This window comes from Aythya fuligula, chromosome 19 (genome assembly GCF_009819795.1).
Source record: "Aythya fuligula isolate bAytFul2 chromosome 19, bAytFul2.pri, whole genome shotgun sequence".
In the NCBI taxonomy this organism is placed as follows: domain Eukaryota; kingdom Metazoa; phylum Chordata; class Aves; order Anseriformes; family Anatidae; genus Aythya; species Aythya fuligula.
This window is the reverse complement of record NC_045577.1, coordinates 10161357-10181261: the sequence shown is the minus strand read 5'-3', so window position 1 is coordinate 10181261 and position 19905 is coordinate 10161357. Positions and strand designations below refer to the sequence as shown.

Here is a 19905-nt window from a genome sequence, read left to right as displayed (position 1 = left end):
GTGTAAAAACCTGGGGAAAAATGAAGCTCCAGTCTGGCTAAAGTGTGCTGATTTGCTCCTCTTCCCTTTTAAGGTTTAGAAAGCCTTGGTTTTTGCAAGTTTTCTGGTATTCAGCTTCTGAGAGTAAAAACAAAGTATTTCAGGGTGGCATGAGGTGGGGGGAGGAAGGAAAGGAAAAGCAATAGAGAAGTGAGTTTTCTTCTTTCTCTTAGATGGCTTTTTTTTTTTTTTTTCCACTTAAAAATGAAGGATTAAAAGATACAGCAAAAGCATATAACTTCTGTTGTGATAATTGAGTTCGTTGTGTCCCCCGGTTGCTCTTCTAGCAAGCCTTAAAAATAGTTCTGCTTGCTGCAGAGATTCACTGTGTGTAAGAACTTGCAGAAGCTCAACAAAACTGCTTTAATACCGTCTGTCTTTTGGTGCTATGGATTCCGGTCTGTGGAAAAACTGAAACTGTCAGATAGCAGAATGTGCATCTGGGAGATTTGGATTGAATAGATACTGATACTTGCTGCAGACAAATGTGCCTTCAGTAAGTTGGCTCTAAGGGCTCTTGGGGGCAAAAATAATATTCTGTTCTGAATGTATGTCAGCAAAAGCTATGATCGTCCAGTCCTTGGGAATTGTTCAGTTTCTTCACCCTGACATGCTATTTTTACGACGTATTAATTATCTTTAATGTTTTGGCTCTGTTCTTTCAGGTAGAGGCATTAACCCATCAACCCAGAGCCACAACTGTTCATGCAGTCAGAGATTCCGAACTTGCCAAACTCCCAGAGGGAGCGCTGACATCTATCAAACGCAAATTCCCCCAGGTAAGAAAATTAAAACTCTTTTCTGTCTGCGTTAAATGCTATTTTAGGAGCTAAAACTCTCCATTAAGCACCAAGTCCTTTTTTTTTTTTTTTTTTTGTATGATTGATGCATACAGAGAAAACATTTTGTTCTGTGTCTGTCTGATCTGATCTATACCAGGCTTTTACCAGCTTCTCTTCCTTTGTCTTCTAATCAATGTTGGCATGTTTTATGTTAGGGCTCTTCTGTATATCTGGAAAAAGTTCGCACTAAATGCAGGATGTGTATTTAGTAAAGTGGAAATTGCTTAGTGGTATTGATAATAAATGACAGTCTGATTTTTTAAAATCACTTTAAAATGTTGTTATTCACTTGTCCTGCTCACTAGGACTCAAAGTCAAGGCTTGATTATATGTACCTTTATTTCCAGACTTGGGAGTTGGTTTTCTTCATCCTTGCATTCCATGCTGTCCATCTTGATTCTGCAACTGCCATATTTTTATGTGTCCTGAAGACTATGATTGCTCCCTTGAATCCATCAAATCATCCATCTTCTTTAATTCACTTGACATTATACCTCTCTAATGCAAATCTAAGAGTGACGGACTTGAAATTTAATTCTTTTTGTCTCTAAGTGCATCAAAGACATTATACTAAGCACTAAATCGTGTTGGTAGCATTAAAGATGATTCTTTAATGCTGTTGCTTCAAATTATTTCTTTTTTTTTTTTCTCTCTTTAAAATACGTACTTATTTTGCAAGATCTCTTAAAAAGCTGCCAAAATGACAAACCTGATTAAAATATTCAATTTTTGCTTTTTGAAGACCATAATAACATTTCTGAGATTTTGGTAACTGTAAAATAGGAATGTGTTCATGATTTCTCACATTACAAAAACGGTGGCGGTTTTGTCTATGTTATTGCAATTCTCCTAGCAGTAAGCGTGCAGAAGAGATGCACATCAAGGGAAAATAATCTTCCTGGCTTCCCTGTAAGCAAAATTTTTGCTAAATTGTTTTTGAACTTCTGCTATGGGTTATTAAGGCACTTCTGTTCCCTGAATCTCTCCTGAATACTCCTCTGATTCTATACTTCTCTATTTAACATAAGAGATTTCTTGCCCGGGTTTATGAACTGTTAGCATTATAGAACTTCTTGTACAAAGCTAGCCATAAACTGGGCGACGATGCCATGGCGTGCTGTCTTGAGTTGCCCTTCTCATTATCACTCCTTGCTGACCAAACGGGAAGTGAGGAAATGAGCCAGGTGGAATTCTTAAACCACCTTTCTCTTTACACAGTGGATGATTTTAAGTGTTACCAGTAGACATTTAAACCATAAATTACTAGTAAGCACTAAACATTTAACACTTAATAATGTCTTGAATGCTAATCTGCACAAAGGCTGTGTTCCAATTCTGCATTTTTGTCTCAGGCAATAATTAATGTCTCTCTTTCACTCTTCCCTATTTTATCAATGGTCAGAATTGTTTTTCCCTGGAGGGCACTCTATGTAGAGGTGTGAATCTTTGTGGTGGAAGTTGAACTTAAGTGCTATGTCTATAGTATAATTTAAACGCTTATTTATAATAGAATTCAAATAATCTTCCCACATTTAAAGAACATGTTTGATCAGCCACAAGCTGCTGACCTTTCTGAGGATGGAGTTATTTTTCTTTAGACTTGCATATAATTTGGCTAATTGTTCGTAATGAAATATATAGGTCTTAATGAAAAGTTCTCTCAAAAAGGCTGTTAGAGAAACATATTCTTAATTGCTGCTATTTGAGATCTCCAAATTCGAAGATAAATATTTAACTAGTATCAAAACTGGGAATTTGTTTTCATTATAGGGTGATTTTAAGAACAAGCATTAGAAGTAGAAAGGAGTGTAAGAGACTATAAATAGGGGATTTGTGCAGTTAGTGCCTTCAGACTGTCTTAGGAATGTAAGATAAAATATTTATATGAACTCAGAGTTCTTGTCGTCTTTTTTTTGGTCTGTTAAATCCACTAGACAAAAGAGAGGAAGGATAGAAGTGAGAGAACTCAAGTGGTAGAGGAAAACAATTGGGTAGAAAGTTTGAAATCAAAGTACAAAGTCAAGTGTGAAGTTCAGGGCATTAAAGTGGAGAGAAATTTTCGAGCTGTTGACTAATAAATTGCATGCAGAGAAGGGTCTGGACAGCAGTTTCCTAGAAAAAGAATGATGGAGATCAAAAGCTGAACATGCCTTAACAATGTCATGCAGTTGAGGAAAATAAGTGTTATTAAAATGCTTTTGAGTGAAGAAATCTTTGCATTCCTGATGGTTGAAAAGCTTCAGTATCAGCCTGCAGCAGCATGCTTGAAGGAAGAGGCAGATCACCTGACGAGAAGAAAGAGGACAAAAAGATGGCTGACTGGTGTTTAGAAATATTAACCTCTAAAAGCAAAATGATTGAATGGTTAAGGGAAGAAACAATAGCTATTTTCAAGTGTATAAAGTTATCTCCTGAAAGAAAGGGCATGAATTACTCACAGTATTGAGACAGAGCAAATGGTAGTGTACTGAAATTGCAGTTGACTATTAAGGAAAGGGTGATTGTGCTCCCTGGAAAGGCTGAAAGATTTGTATAGTATCTTAACAAATCCTTTTGTTTGAGGTGGTGTTCAGTGCTGAGCAGAGGGACAGGCTAACGAACTATGTCCTATTTTCTCTCCTGCTGTTCTAGTAGAGTTATTTATACACAGGATTTATGATGTTTTCCCTATCCAACCAGAAGTAATAAAGTAATGAACAGATAGCAGGTGCAATGGTTTTTGAAATAATTGACTAGGTAGCAAGAGCTAGCTTGTGATTGAGCAGTGGGATATGAAGGATTTCCCTCTTAGTCCTCTGCAAATCAGGAAACTGTATTGTAGAGGAAGGAAAAGCAAACAAACTGCTTCTATCCAACATAGGTACCTCTGACTGACTGATGAGATTAAGTTCACCTGGGTCTTGCTTGAGGGAAGAGAGATGAAACCGTGGTGCTTGTCCCCTGAGCCATGGGAAATGCTCCCTTAGTTCAGAGGAGAGTTGCTTTTGTTTTGGTGTTTTTGGCAGCTTCCAAAGAGCCTCCATCTCCTGCCTAACAGCTGAGAGCTGAGCAGTTAGTGGGGTAGGATTACCACTTCAGTTAGTTTCCCTTGAGCTTTGCTATTATGTGTGAAGGCTGAAAACCCCTATGGCTCTGGAAGTTAGATGAGAGACTTCATCCTGCAAACCTTTCAGCAGCCCTGATGTTTGTCAGTGAGCCAGAAAGGGATCTGGCTCTTGAATACGTTATTAGAAAATATTACGGATGGTTAAGAAAATTGTAAACATGGGTTGTGCTTGCGGATGAGAGTGGTGAGAAATGAGTGAAATAGCGCTCTATTCATCCTTACAGTAATTTGTTTTTTTTGAGCTGTGATGCTCAGTGGAAAATTGCACAGCTGATGCTCGGGGAAGCACCATATGCTTGCCTTCTTTTTTGTGTTTTTTCCTGCACATCTGCTTTGGTCCTGTTACAGACAGGATACTGCTTTGCTGGGATCTTTGATGTGACCTGCTATAGCTGCTGTTATTCTGGGGGATGAAACAGATGGGTGAGCCTGGGGGATCTCATCTGATTTATAAGTAATGGCCGAATTTTCAGAGCACATGCCCAGAAATAACAGATGTTGATTTCTGGATCCTCCTCAGTCAAATCTACATCTTCTAGGTTCTCAGGGAAGCATCTCAGCCTTGAGTCATTCTGGATATGGCAGCCTGGATGTTCCCATCTGAAAGTGGTAAAGTGATCCACAGTGCCAAACTTCTTTGTCTTCTCAGGGCTCGCACCTGAGGACCACAGCTCTCCAGCACAGCCACTGGGGCACTCAGCCAGGGAGCGCATTTGCTCCTCTGACAGCCTCCGTGCTTGCTTCTGGTGCTACTTGAAGCTTTTCAGAGTTGCAGGAGTAAAACGGAATTGATTCTTTCTATTTTCATCACTGCTTTCAGTTCTGAAAAGTAGGACAGAGAATAAGCTCATGGTTTTTGGCATCATGAAGCAGTTTCGAAGCAGTAGCAAGAGCGCAGAATTTGTTAACAGATTACAGAGATATTCTAACATCAGTGTATAACTTGGATTGCATTTCGGTTTCTTTGCCTCTACTGAGCTAAGATTTTTTTTATTTTTATTTTTTTAATTCTAACTTGAAATTTAGACCTGCTGTAGTTGATGGAAATTGCACTGAGAAAGTGCTTTGGTGCTGTGGGGAAGTGAACTGTAAGGCAACCTTTTCCATGCTAGAAATGCACACTAGAAATTACAGAGTTTTTCTGCATCTTTCTTTTAATTCTCTAAGTCTGCCCTTGGGTTTTAAATATATTCAGAACGCATCATCTTTACCAGCAAGTTCTGCTAGTTTTCTATGCCTATTTTAACCAGAGCTTTTCTGAGGTGGACTGAGCTTTCCCGAGGGTTATCTGCCTTACAAAGTGGTTCCATAATGCACGCTCCTCTCAGAGTGCTCCCCTCCAGCATTGTGTACATTGTGCAGCGCATTAGCTAAGCTTGATGTGTCACTATGGAAGAGGTCAGGAGAGGCCATGCTTCCGGATTTTTCTGTTTTGTTCTCATGGCCCATTTAAAATAAGTTTTCCTTGACAGTAGGAGAGGTGGATGTGAAAAGGAGAAAAGAGAAACGTTCAGCGGAAGCGTGGTCACTGACTGTAGCTACCCGTCATGAGGCGGGCAGGAGCGAGTGCTTAGTCATCGCGGTGATGCGAGACTGACATTTTTCTTCAAGACACAAATGATCACAGGCATCAGAAGCTCAAATGACCCCAGGATAAAGCTTCAGCTCTTCTGTGTGCTTTAATGGCATTTGTAAAGGTGCCAGGAATTGTTGTGAGTGAGCATTTAAGATTTGCTTTGTCACCACGGTTCTCAAGCCGTTAAAATTTTAATCCGAGACCCCTTGCTAAGCTCCCTGTTCCTGTGGTGAGTGGAGTGTTTTGTTGGTTAACTGATCTGGGATGATACAAAGCTTCAATAATGCCATGGTTTTATCAAAGCTGATGAGCTGATTTACGTCTCCTCCTCCCTTGTCCCCTGCCACCCCCAAAAAACCTTCAGAAAGCTGGTAAAGAATGATCTCAAGTCCTGGAATGAACTCTACAGAAATGAAACTGCTATTATGTGAATTTGTATAGATAAAATGGCTATTATTACTATTTTACCCCAATTGTGTTTACTGTATAGAATAGATAGCCCTTGGCAGCCCTCTTTTCCACATTAGCTTATTCACATTGGGTCACTGTGTGGTAGAAAGCCCATTTGTTTGTCCTTTATCTCTGATATACGTGAAGGTCTATCATACCCTGCTATGAAGGCATCAATAAATTGTCATTTGACATATTTAAACTAAAGGTGGTCTATTAGTTCACTGTTTTTGAAATTTTAAAGGCTTAACTATTAAATACGCTATTTCTAAATTTCTTAGTTGGATGACAATGCTCAGCTCAGCTGCAGCTGTTTTATTCCTTCCAAAAACACCGTGCTTTTGGGTGTGGATGATGCTAGAGGATTCACTAGAGAGAATCAGAGTAAACTTGGAAGGAAAACGGTGTTCAGCTTTGTAGGGCTATATGTCAGTTGGTTGTACAAGATCCAAACTAGTGTGTCTGGCTTGCTCCCTGGTTACTTTAGCCAAGGCTCGTTTCCTAAACCAGGAACCTGCAAGAAGATGCCGTTGACAGGAGGTTGTGCTGTCCTTCTGAAGCACTGTGCCTTTGCTTTCTAACAAAGGTGCTGTGTGCCTTGAGTGTAAAATAACATGCAGTTCAACATGATCCCTAATCCAGATTTTTTTTTTATTAAAAAAAAAAAAAGCCTTTTAACAATTGCAACAAAATAGTAGGAAGCAGTTGAAGAGTTTGATTCAATCTATAGTGTTATGGTTGGTTTTGCTTTGCTGCTACAAGGAGAAGCACATTTCGTGATGCTCTAACACACCCCACTTCCTTCCCCACCAAAATACCATCAGCTTCCAAAATTGCTGCTCTAGCAAAAAGTCCTGAAGGCGAGGATCAGCCCATATGGGGGTAGGAGAGGCAGGAGGTGAGGATGTGACAGTGAAAGGATGCGTGTCTGATCGTAGGAAGCCATAACTGGACTAATTCCACAAACGCCTTTTCTTCAATACCCAGGTTAATTATTATTTGCATGCCTTGAAAATGGTGGGTTTGTTGCTTCTTGAGTTGCTGAAACACCTGCTCTGTGGATGGAAAAATGCAGGCTGGAGCAACCCAACAGTCTTATCTCTGGCGTGTGACTTCTTGGCCTCCTTTGCAGCATGGAGCAGAGTTGATGAGTATCTTGTTTCATTTTGGTTTTTACTTTTTATACATTTCTTCTCTTCTAACCAAGATATATTTGTACTACATAGTGCCTTTTAAATCAATTAGTTGTTACTGGTCGTAATAGCCTGTGAATTTGTGAATTCAGAAACAGCATATTGGTGCAGATTTTGTGCAGTCTTCCCAGGATTTCTCTAGATTGGTTTAGTATAAAGTTGGCTGAGACCAGACAAAGAACTTTTTTGGTCCTCTTGTTTCTATTAACAGGTGGTTTGTCAAGCAGTCTATGCTATCCACAGGAAGAAAATACCTTCCTGTGGATGCTTATTTACAACTGAATTCTCATTAAAGTCACTTTCAAAAGGACCTATTGTAAAGCCCTAACCAGTTTCACAGTTGAATAGAAGGAAAAGCCTTAACTAAAATCTAGCCTTGGAAAATTAGCTAGGTGTGGACAGCAGGTTGAAATGTTTCAGAGAACTATAGGAAAGCTGTTACTCTGCAGCGAAGTGTTCAAGGATAGGAATTACAGTAACCGTGAACAGGTAGTGCTCAGGATAATTCCTATACTTGAGGTGTATGGAGTAATCAGCTGCGCGTTTGTACCGTTGCTAGCAGGTGATGTGGTGTCGTAATCCTGCCTGGCCCCATCGCCGAGGGAGGTTTGTTTTGAAACTGGAATTAGTCATCACAAGGTCGGCAAATACGGTCCCCTCGGGAATGTGGAGTTAGTCCCTGCCCTGCAATGCAGAGGCTGCAGGTCTTCTGAGTAATTTAATATTAGTTAAGCAGAGGGAAAATTAATGGCTTGCCAGAAGTTTGTAGCAGATGCAGAAACAGACTTCTCTGTTCTGTGTGAGAGAGCCGGGGGGACTGGAGGCTGCTGTGACAACCTGAGTGGGTCTGACTCGGGATGGAGTTGTTTCAGAAACAGCCAGGAAGACAACATGTTTCTGCGTAGATGAGGTGGTAAGTGGCAAGATAAAAGCTAGGTTGGAGATGGTGAAATTGTGCTGAAAAAAGTGTTCTCTAATGCCATTTGAGAAAGAGAAATACTCTTTATCCCATTTTGCCCTGCACAAAAGTGTTCCAATGAATTAATCTGAAACGGTGAATAGGTGGGAGGAGGAAGAACATGGTCTCCTCTGCAAAATGTGTCTCAGCTGAATGCCCTGCTCTGGGACAGGTTTTACAATTTTACAGTTGCAGAAGAGGAGAGGATTCAGGGCTTTTGCAGAATGGTACGGGTAAATCTTGTGTCCTGAGTGGCTATCAAGATAGAAAATTGAGTATTTCTCTAGCCCTGTAAAGTAAGCTTTCCTCCTGGCCTTTTGCATAAGCTCTGGAGAGTGAATCTGTTTGCTTCTGAGGCTTGTTTTGACAGTTGGCCTAGACCTCGTTGTACCCTGGCACCCAGACCTACTTTGCGACACCCTACAGGTCCATACCTGGGTTGCTGGCAAAGCCTTGCCAATGTGAACTTTTGGAATCATTTTGCAGCTTGACGTGGTTGCGTTGGGTAGGGTAATGCTCTCCTAGTCGCAGGGACGAGTTCATCTTGCAGCATGGCAATTTCATCCGCGTACCTCTATTCATAACTGGACTTTCAACAAAAGTGCATAATTGACATCTGCTCATTATTGGTTGAAGTGGTTAACTGTGGTGATCTGAACAGGAGCATGATAATGTGAGCAGGAGCAACTGAGCCTGGTTTATAATCATAAGGAATGATAAATTCAACTTCCTCACAAACTAAAACACATTTGGTTCTCTCCATAGTACAAGGGGTCAAAAAGTAGTGTTTACTTTGCAGGCAGTTAATGATTCTGGCATAATTCAGAAGCCTCTCAATGTTCTCGGGTAAGTCTGTGCTCCAGCTAGCTGCCTTTTTTATTTTTTGGCACAGAGTTTGTTTCAAACTCAATTCAAACCTTAAATCTAAACTGAGCATTTCTGTGCCAGTGGATGTGGAGTATAGGGCAAGTCTTTGAAGGTCTGGGTGGGTTGGTGCTAGAAGAGACTAAAATCCCAGATTCACTACAGGGATGAGTACCCCACACAAACTGTGCTGGAAAGGCCGTCTGGCCTTACATGATGGGGCCATGGAAATGAGACTATTTTGCATGCCCAGATGTTTGGGAAGAGCTCAGCACTCTTCTGGCACTGTGTTTGGGAGAGACTGGCATTGAGATTCGCCTGGGAGTGAGGGCAGGAGTCTTGTCCGCTTCTGAACAGCGATACCTGAGTCTCTCCCTGGTTCTGCTCTGGGACACTGCTGGGGCTGCATGGCACGCTGCACCACACGAGTACCGCAAACAGCGCTTCTGCCAGGTCAGTCCAGTCTTCCCAGCAGCACTGCCGGAGTTCCTGCCTTCCCTTTTACCTGGTCACACTGCCAATTCTAAGTTTTTCCTACAAAGTGCACCAAAATAGTCAGCACAGGAATAACTGCCTGCTGAGTGACTGCCCAGATTGCAGTGACTGCACCAAGGTATCTGCCAGCCAGTGCCCATGTTATCTGGCTTTCTCCTGCCTGGGTCTCTCCAAGGAGGGTGTTCTCTGGCATGTTTGTAATAACTTGTTTCCCTGATATCTCCTCCTAGCCTGGGGGATAATTTCTATTTTCTTTTCCCCCACTTCCCTCCCAAAGACAAACCAGCCCCGCTCTGGGCTGCCCAGGTCCTCCCTGGCCCCGGGGCTTCCTTGTTTCTTGGCTGGGGCTGCTTTTGTGTGTGGCTGCACCTTGTGTGTGGGGGGTTAAATGAAGGTGGTTAGAAACCTGACGGGTGACATTTTATTTTTTTTTCCTGTTCATTTTGAATTCTTCCTGCTTCTCCTGAACTTGGTGAGAGCTGGTCTGCAGAGTAATGGCTTCAGGTAAATCACTGAAGCTTGGGTCTGTTGTTGATGAAGATATGCGATTTATATCGACTTCTCATTCAGACTGATGGACAAACCTCTTTTAAGGGAAAACATTTGCCTTTTTGTGAAACAAAATTCAGTGTATGTAATATAAAACTCCAAGGAAATTTGAGGGCAGTTCTCAGCTACGATCCCAAATTGATGTTCCTTCGACGTTGCCATGACTGCGGCAGAGTGACTCATCCTGTTATGGTTAGCAATTTGCTTGTCTTACAAAGTCACCGGGGAAATAATTTTTCCATATCTATATGTACCAAGGCTGTAAGGTTTGCTATAGCAAACAAGACAAATAATATTTTGTGGTAATACGAGCAGCCAACTGGAAAACGAGACCAGTAGGTTCTATTCTTAGTTCTGTCATTAACCTTGGACATTTTCTTCAATTTAACTCAAGCTCTCCTTGGCTGTCTGTAAACCAGAAAAAGTTATAAATACAGGAGATGGTTTTAGAAGGTAATTAAAATTCTGATGTTTAAAGTGGTCTGGAAATGTAAAATGTTCATAAATAATACTTCCAAAACTGCTGGAGTAGAGTCACGCTATGTGGATGTGGGTTATCAGGTGAATGTGTGAGGGACGGGTGTGGCAAATGCTCCTGAGGAGCAGGCTTACCTCCCTTAGGGAGGGAAATCAGTCTCACCCACACTAGTAGGAATTCTGTCTTCCCCTCTTTGGGGCAAATTTCCCTGGCTAAGCCCAGCTCTGCTCATTGAATCCCAGAGCTGCGTGTACTTGTGGCATGCTGAAGGGTTTCAGGTCCGGTCTGAGGTTCCAGAGCAACGAGCGGCCAAGGCCGGTGGCTTGCCTCAGCATCAGGCTGCTGTGTGCTGGTGGTGGCAACTGCATCTGCTGCCAGGGCAAACAGAGGAACTTTGCTGAACTTGAGCTTGATGTGGCATCTTTAGGAAGCTGCAGTTATGGCTATGGGAAAGAAATTACTGAAATAACTTTGTTTAGCTTGTCCTCCTTGCTCTGCTATAATTTCTGCGTCAGAAGGTACCTGTTTGATCTCCCTTCCTCCTACAGGCACTGCAGAAATCAGTGCTAATATATTAAAGCTGTGAGGTTTCATAGTCTGTGGCAACTTTTTTCTTTTTGCAGTAAGATACATAAAATAATTCTGCTGGGCAGATTGACCCGTCATGATGGTCTTTTATTTGAAAGATGCAACCTGAAGCCCTTGTTCCTAGGGGAACGGTGTGTCTTTTTGTCCAAAGGCAAGGTAGCCGCTTGCTACTGCTTGTTTAGCCTGGTACCTTGAAGATGCTTTGTCATTTCAGTTCTGTTTTTTGTTTTTGTCTTATGAAAGATTACATCTGTTTTGACTTTGAATTGTTTGTCAAGGGGGGAATATCTAATGATTACTGTGATAATTCTGAATGCATTTAAGTATCTCATTTTCTTATATGGTAAAACATTTTTGCACAGCTGTTTAGAATAAACAATGCATTTTGCAAGTCTACCTTGATATTCCTTGATATTACAATTACTAGTCTTCTGCTACACCACTTGTTGGGAAATATTGATTATTGATGTCGGAGGTAGGCTGATCAGTTTTAAGGCTTGCTTGGCTATGGGAGCATTGGTTTATATCAAAGTCCACTTCAAAATGGCTGAGAGGGGGAAAAAAAAAATCTGTCCTGTCAAGGGAACCATGAAAGGTGATTTGTGGGGGCAACATTTTAATAAGTATTTTGTTCTGATTCTGTGTATTTGTCCCATTATTTGAGATATCTTAAATTGATTCCTGTGAGCTGACTGATTCACAAGGCGGGGGGTGGAAGCAGGACTGGTGGGGAATCTGAGTGCAGCCTTGAGCCTTTGTTACCTACAGAAGGTGAGGGGGGGGGTGCAACAGCCTCTCAACAGTGACAGGGACTTTCTGTGCTAGAGGTGCAAGTGCACTGCAGAGAAGAGAATGGAAAATTTGATTCGACGTGTTTCCCCAAATAATTGGATTTTTTCTTCTGTTGCCAGAGTAAGTTAAATATTGTTTATTTCTAGTAAGACTAAAATAAGGTAAAATAAATCAAGACAAATGATCAGTCACCATACATTACAGCCAGGAAAGAAGTTATGGTTACAAAACTGTATCTCCTTATTATTCAACTTGAGATAACATCTTACAGAAGTTTGAAAGTATCCATTTAGATGCATTATTTTTAGTGCACTCTGTTTGAATGTTTCTTTTCTTACCCTTTCTCTCTCATTGCTAGGTTGTGACTAGACTTATTCACTTGCTGGGTGAGAAGATTCTTGGCAGTCTTCAGCAGGGAGGTAAGACTCATTCCTGGACTATTCCCACCCATTCTGGTGCTTCCTTGGAACTAGATTTACATCATTAAATTCGGAAACAGAAAGTGCATTCTTGACAAGGTATTTTGTTTCTAAATATTTTAGCTGTTGTCACAGCTAATTCATTATATATAAATACTTTTTTTTTTTTTGTGGAGAATGGCTGAAGAAGTATGGGAGTGGAATGATTTGCAAATGAGAGAAAAATACTGCATATATGCAGTGAAACTTTCTTAAAATTTCTTGCAAAAGAGGAGCTCAAAGGGAGCACTGGAAATAACTGCTATAACAGACTTGAATCAGATAGTCATGCTGAGTGGCATCTGCACATTGACTGACTTAGTATGTCTGTGTTTGCATTATTTCAATGAATTGTCTGAGAGCAAATGATTTGTTGTGCGTTGTTTTGTAGGCTTTGTGTTTGTGGCAGAGGCAAAGCAAAGTGTATTTACTAATTGAAGTGAGTAGGAGGAAATTTTCCATACAGGTTGTTGTTCTTGAGCAGCTTTTTAAAGAAAACAGATGCGTGTTAACTACCAATAGTTTTGTGGGGTTCTCTGCTGCTCTGTTTTTGTTTGTTTTAATACAAAAATTCTATGCTATTACTTTTATTGGTGTTTTTACAATATTCCAGAGAGATTGAAATTAAGTAGTTAACTCACATGTTTTGGAGAGTAAATTGTGAAGTCCACACCTTTATCGAAGTCTGCTCTTTACTGTTTGGGTACACAGTCAGTTTTGTAGGAATCTCTGGTGATAATTGAACTTAAACTTTTGTGCGTGCTGAAATGCTTTTGTGGCCTAGGGCAGAATCTGCACTGCTTAGGAATTAGGACGATATGTGATAGGCAGAAGACAGGAGGAAAACTAGTCAATCAGAGCATAGCTATTGAAGTTCTGAGGAAAGAAGGTCTGAAGGAGATGAAAGAGTGGAACTGTGACATGTAACTTGTTTGAACCTGTAAATATCTTCTTGAAGATCACCTAAAAGAGAGGAAAAACTATTTAATGATCTGTAGAGAGCTATTTTAGAAGACTTGAGATGAATAATTCCACTGTTGAATATATCTGAAAAAGATTTATCTGGTGTTTCTTTTAGTCCGACAGTATACTACTGATCTTGCATATATACTTTGAATGAGTTCTTGTATCAATTACAGTATATCAAGTACTTCTATGTGTCCATATCAAGAATTTATCTTCATGGTACATGTTGCACCTTTGCTGGATGAAATAAGATGAGTAGGATGTTAAGCTTCATACCATCTAAGTTAATATTATACACTTGCAGCTGAGTTGGTAGGTGCTAACAGCAAAGTGAGGTTGTCTGAGAAGGCTTAAGGAGGAAAAGAAATAGTATAAAAATAAAAAGAACAGTTTGTAGAACACACTCAACATTATTCTTTTCCTGAGCTAAATGATCTGGGAAGATCTCAATCCTACATGTTACATGCATCACATGCTTCTGTCAAAAGTGCTTTTCTCTGCCCATAGTCTTTTTCTTTACTCAGTTTACTGTAATATATTGCAGATACTTCCACAGTTGTTTTGTAGCTATTTTAGAGATTCCATATTTTATTTTAATACTCCTAGATACCTATCTGTAAAGATCCACATTTTCCCATCTTGGAGAATAGTGAAAATAGGTGTAGATACATGTTTCCTGTAGGAACTTTGTTGAAAACAGGTATTTACTTCCTTGATCAGGAATACCATAAAAAGTGAATGTTTATTTTGGGAATATTTCAATACTGACAACAGATTTTGGGGTTTTGTTATTTCATTTAATTCCTCTTGAGAGGTAAATTGATGTCTATCTCAAAGTTGTGGCTGTTTACAGTCATTATGAGTGCCTTTTTGTCTTTTTCCTAACGGGTCAAGTAAATGCACATTGTATTTTTACCTGTTCTCATCACCCAGATATTTTTAGCTTTGCCTAACTTTACCCACACCAGCAAAAAATGACGGAAATCAATCTTTCTCCTGTTGTAAGTGAAATATGTGGGATCTTTCCTTCTTTGTGAAATGGAGAATTATTATTTTTATTTTTTTCTTTTCAAACAGGTCATCCTCTTGGGTTACACAGCTCGAGTAGCAAGTGGGATGCCGGAAATCCTGCCAGCAATCTCTCTACAGTAGCAATTATGCCAGTGTCTGAAGAGGTGCCACTTACTGCTTTTACTCTGGAGCTCAAGCATGCTCTCAGTGCTGTGGGTAAGAAGTGTTTACATGTTACTGCATCATGGAAAATAAATGCCTATTAACTTTTTAGAGGTATAGCCAGGTACTTGTCAATTAGTTAAAGGGGGATTTGTGCTGCATTCAGAGGGGTAGCAGCACAGCCGTGCTCAAGATCAGACCCTTTGTAATCTCTTGCTGCATTTGATTTGCTCTTTTCCTGTCCCTAACATTTAATATTAGTAGATGACTTATGACTCAGAAATATTAGCTGATTTGTCTGGCCTGTTGACTTGGCTGTCATCAGCCCTCCTAAGACTGCATGAGCTTTCGTGGACAAATCCACCACCCATATACTGTCCCTTTTGAGAGCCCAATTCTATCTCTCAAGTGTGAGACCCCTTCAGTCTTTCTTAATTGTATGTCTTGATCCAGCAAAGGATTTCTGATGCAGTTTTCTTTTGCGGAGGTAGGTTGTGAGTAGCAAGTCTAACACTTGATAGAGGAGCCTTGTGTAGGAGACCCACCTAGGTTGGTACTGGAATTCTAAACAGTTCTGAATTATGCCTTCCCATACTGGCTTGTGTTACCTTGTTTGTTGCCAGCTTGTCTGTCTTGTACTCACAAAACCATATATTCAATTCACAATTGATTCATTAATTGCTACATCTGTTCATTAATTGCTACATCCATTGGTGAAGTTGTATGTGCAAGTTTCAGGTGCTTACAAAACCAAGTATTCAATTCACACGTCAGTTCTGACTCTGTAGTGCAGTTTGACATTTTTCTGAATGTCTTCTTTTTATCCTTATACACTATCACGGATCTTGAGTAAATCTCCTGTAGTTCTTTGAATTGTTACTTTTCTGTCTCACAGCTTAGTATTTTGAAAAGTACAGGTTACGAGATGCTTGAGGTATAACCACTTACATTTATTGGTTATTTACTTTCTTGACCTCAAATATATCTAAAGCTGGCACTTACTATTCTGTTTAAAAATCTAGATAAGCAGGCAAAGGAAAATGTTGTTGATGTTTGAACTCTTTCACCTTTTGAGATATAAATTTGTATGCAGATGATGGTGTAGATGTGTTACAGTGAATACTAATTTGTGGGTGTTTAAAAATTCCTCTTATTTTGAGGTGGCAAAAAAAATAAGTTTGTAACAGAACACAGATTTCAGCCATAGCTATATTGCTAATGGGTACTTATAATGGATTGTTGCCAGCCTGTTTTGATGGGTGACAGCACTAGGAGCCTGTAAATAAAACAAACAAATCTTAAGTACGTAAGAGGACTATTCAGAATAAAAATAACCGTTCTAGTTGAAAGCAACTAGAATGTAACAAACTAGGGGTTTTGTTTTGATCGCTTGGCCTTTTCTTGTGCACCCTTTTTTCTGCATCTAAACTGACGTCTGTGTAGTACTTGGCAGCTATAGATGGTACTATACAACCTTGGCATCTGAAGTTCTTGCCAAAATGGAGCAGACGGCTGCAGTGGGAAGAGGAAAGTGTTGTGTGAAAACACAGCTAGCCATATGGTTCCAAACACAGCTGGTAGACCAAGCTCTCTAGCCTTGATAGCCTCTGTTCATCAGGTCAGCCTATTGTTTATTCAGCCCCACAACTCTTGGAAATAGTGGTTAACCTCCTGCCAATGGTTTACCGTGCGTGTTTGTATGTTGCATAGTTTTGAGGGGTATCTTGTGCAGGCTGCATTGTGTGTTTTTTTTTGTTTTGTTTTGTTTTTAAGCTTTTCTGTTTTCTCCTTTATGATAAAACTACAAATCGTTTGGATGTTCTGTACTGGCTCATGACAAAGTGGTCTGGGCAAGGTGCTAGGCTTTTGGAATGGGTTTTCTTCTGACTTCTTGCATCAAAAAAAAAAAAAAAAAAAGGCTCTAAGAGTCAGTGTCATGAACAAAATTTGAGTTTGGCTTGTGTTGATGTGCACCTGACCAGTTAGAACTGTGTATGTTTTACATGTAGGGAAATTGAAACACTGTGGAAGATTTTGATTAGGACCTTAGTTAACAGCTATTATCTTGAAACCCCACGCCTCTGTCTGAGCGCTTACTTGCTTCTAACTTTCAAATTGTCAGATTAAGTCTTGGTTTTAGTTGTGAGCTCTGATTAGGCATTACGCTTGATTATGGAAATGAATGGGGGTGTTTAATATGCTTGAGAAAGCTATCTAAAATTGTTACAAGATGTCATTTAATACTTAAGTTTGATCCATGTTGCTTCATTGCTCTGGCCTTGAAATATATTCCAGAGCAGTATAGGGTAGCCTTTGTATGTGTGAACTTCTATGGGACAAAAGCGGTTGTTTTATAGCTTTCTACTGCAACTTTAGAGAATTCTTTACTCTTCCAGTTAATAGTATTTTAGATAAATGTTGCAGTGATGCTTAGAATCCCCTTGCTGCAGGGTGGAGATAAGGACAGAAGAAAGTAGAACAGTAATACTGAGATCATTGCAAGAGTCCTAATGAGCTGTAATCACAGGAGATGGCCAGGTATTGGTAATTTTTGGGAGGAGTCTGCCATTGTTTCAGGCTGACCTTCATCCTGGAGAGAGTGGTCTGGATGCAGACTGGGTTGAACAAAACCTGCAAAAATGAGATTAGCGGATGCTTTTCTATGCCTGGGACTGGCACCAGAAGGCTATTACCAGTGCTGTGAGTTGGAGCTGGTTTCAGCTAAATCTGTTTAACTGTTTTGGGATTTTTGTTTGTTTGTTTAATTTTAACTGCTTCCATCTTATTAAAAGAGTCTAATAGTAATAACAAACAGAGTATCTAAATCCAATAGCAGAGGATTTGGGACAGCATTAATTAATATATACCATCTTCAGAAAAGAAAAAATAATTCAGGAAAAATAAGGCGGGGTCTAACAGTTTGGTTATTGATTCTGTTGTGTGGGTAGAATTTATTTCTTAACGTTAAGCTTGAAGTGGGGACAGTTGCACCCAGACTGCTCTCCAGCCTGGGCTGTTGGGGCCCCAGAGCCTGCTCCTTGCAGGCTGGGCTTGCATCCTGTATGCAGGGAGCGCTGAGCATGCAGGACTGCCCACAGCTCTTTTCACACTGTTTTATCAACCATTTTGTGGTTTCTTTGAGATCTGGTGTTTCTGTGACTTATGATAATTCAGATATTGTTTCCAGACTGTGTCATTGTGTCCTAATTAAATACTGAAAGACGTTCATGTTTCCATGGCGTTTGTTCTGTTAAAAGCTGGGCTGGGAAGCAGTTACTTGGTATCTGATGGCAATAACTCAACATGAATCTGTCTTCATTTCAAGAAAGGTCTGATTGTGAAATATGATCTGAGCACAGAGGAGAGAAGGGAAGTCCTGCGGAGCATAGTGAACCAGCGGCTACTTCATTGCTTCCTCACTTGGTTTGTTTTAATGCTTCATTGTCAAAGCCCTTTCTTTTAACCTTGGTCTCTGGGTCTCCAGAGAAAGAGGATGTAGAATATAAAACCTCCAAAAAGTAGGGACAGAATTTTCTCCTTCAGAACTAGAGTGAAATGGAAGTGGGTAAGTGGTGTACAGCTTTTGGTTTGGTTTGATTTGGTTTGGGTTTTGCCGTGCAGTTCCAGGTTAGGTTAACCATGTCGATGAATTCTGGTCAATGTTCTTTGGATTTATCTTACTTGTTTTCCAGTAATCCTTGTAGAGCTGAGAGCAGCCCATGTCAAAAAGCTCTTCTAAAACATTCAGGTTTGGAAAAATGTATTTGCCTAACTAGTTTTTAATTCTTCCAGTGAGATCTTTTACTGAGAGCACCTAAATAGTACCACGTGGCTGTGTAAATTCTGATTTTACGTGAGAGCCCTCTGATCATATGAAACTTCAGATTGAAGGAGAGAAGGATTCAAAACCAACATATACTTCTCTCTTCTTGTTTCCGGCCCTTTTAAAAGCTATGCTCTCTTGTGGTTCCTAAAAAACGTATACTGTATTAGAAATCTCACTGAAACATTTTCACTAAAAATATATTGGAGGTTTAGTGTGCAACTTCACCTGAATTTCCCTTCTTTACACACAAATTAAATTTAAACATTAAGTATTTTCTGTGTTGAAATGAATGCAGTGCCTGGAACCCAGCGGAGGCTGGTACTTTCTGCTGGGCAAAATCTTCTAACGCTGAGACATCAAAACCCTTTATCAGTTCTGTGTCTTTGACAGATAACTTTGTAGACTTTTTGTTAGGTGCAATTTGATGAAGTCCAGGAAAGTAAGTTAGCTGTAATGAAACTTTCCACAGTGCATTTTGTACTGGGCAGTACCTTTATGTGTCAGTATTTTACCCAGGTTGAAGTGGGTTTGCAACCATGTCTAAGCATCAGTTAATCAGTTACCATTCCTTCCTTCCTTCGTGTGTTTCCCAATTCATATTTGATCCAACTTTATTTGATTCAACTGAGGTGTATGATTTCTCTATTATTAGAGATAGAACTAGGGCATCTAAATTGCCACTCCTTCACATCTTGTGAAAGTGCTGTTATATGGAAAAGAAAAAAAAAAAGTCAATACCATGCTTATCTTTAGAAAGAAGGGAAGAGGTTTATGTCTCTCATGTGATGCTTACAGCTTTTTACTGGGTCAGGATTTGAGACTGGAAGCCCTGCTGAAGTGCTGCCTCAACCCTGTCATTTTCTTAAAAGATGAAATGAACTAGACCAGTGTTTTGTCAGTGGTTTTTTTTTTTTTTTTTTTTTTTTTCCCCTCACTTCTCTTTCATGGGCTTTTAGTTTTGTCCAGAAAACAGATGACTTTGGAGCACCAATTTAGATGCTCCATGCGGTTTCTCAATGAATCACGATCATCTGTGCCTGGGGATTAGGCTGCTGCCAGGATTCAGACTCCCAATGAGTTGCTGACAGAAAAGTCTCTTGGGCTTTTAAAAGTCACTACCCCTGGCTTGGAAATTCATGAACTGCAAATTGCCGGAGGCTTGGAGAATGTCATTAAGTTTTCTTCACTCATGCCCAGCAATCTGTTGCTGGTTGTAGTCAGAGGGACAATAGTGGGCTAGATAAATATTTAACGTTACCTCCTATCACCTTTCCTAAGCTCTTAACTTTGAGGTGTTAACCCTATGTCTAATCCTATGGAAAGAACAGTCCCTGAAGGGTGCAGGCAGTGGTGGGAGGATGGAGGGACGCTGCCACGAAGCCAGAGGCAGCTGTAAACCACCTGCGGGGCTGATGTCAGGTGTGGAGAGAGCATCACGTTATCTCCTGATAACATGTTGAAGATCCAGGAGTACATCATCTCAGACGTTCCTCCTACTGGTGTGGCTGTGCGAAGGGGATATACCTGAGTGATTTTTATTACTTCATTGTTC

At 40.2% G+C, this 19905-nt stretch overlaps 1 protein-coding gene across 1 annotated transcript in view; it reads left to right on the top strand.

Moving 5' to 3' along the window:
* PNPLA7 (patatin like phospholipase domain containing 7) overlaps positions 1–19905 on the top strand; it is a 126816-nt gene that overhangs the window by 49826 nt on the left and 57085 nt on the right. The window contains exons 20-22 of the mRNA XM_032200228.1: positions 705–818; positions 12289–12349; positions 14432–14581. Of these exons, the coding sequence (XP_032056119.1) occupies positions 705–818; positions 12289–12349; positions 14432–14581 (325 nt within the window). The remainder of the gene's footprint in view (positions 1–704; positions 819–12288; positions 12350–14431; positions 14582–19905) is intronic.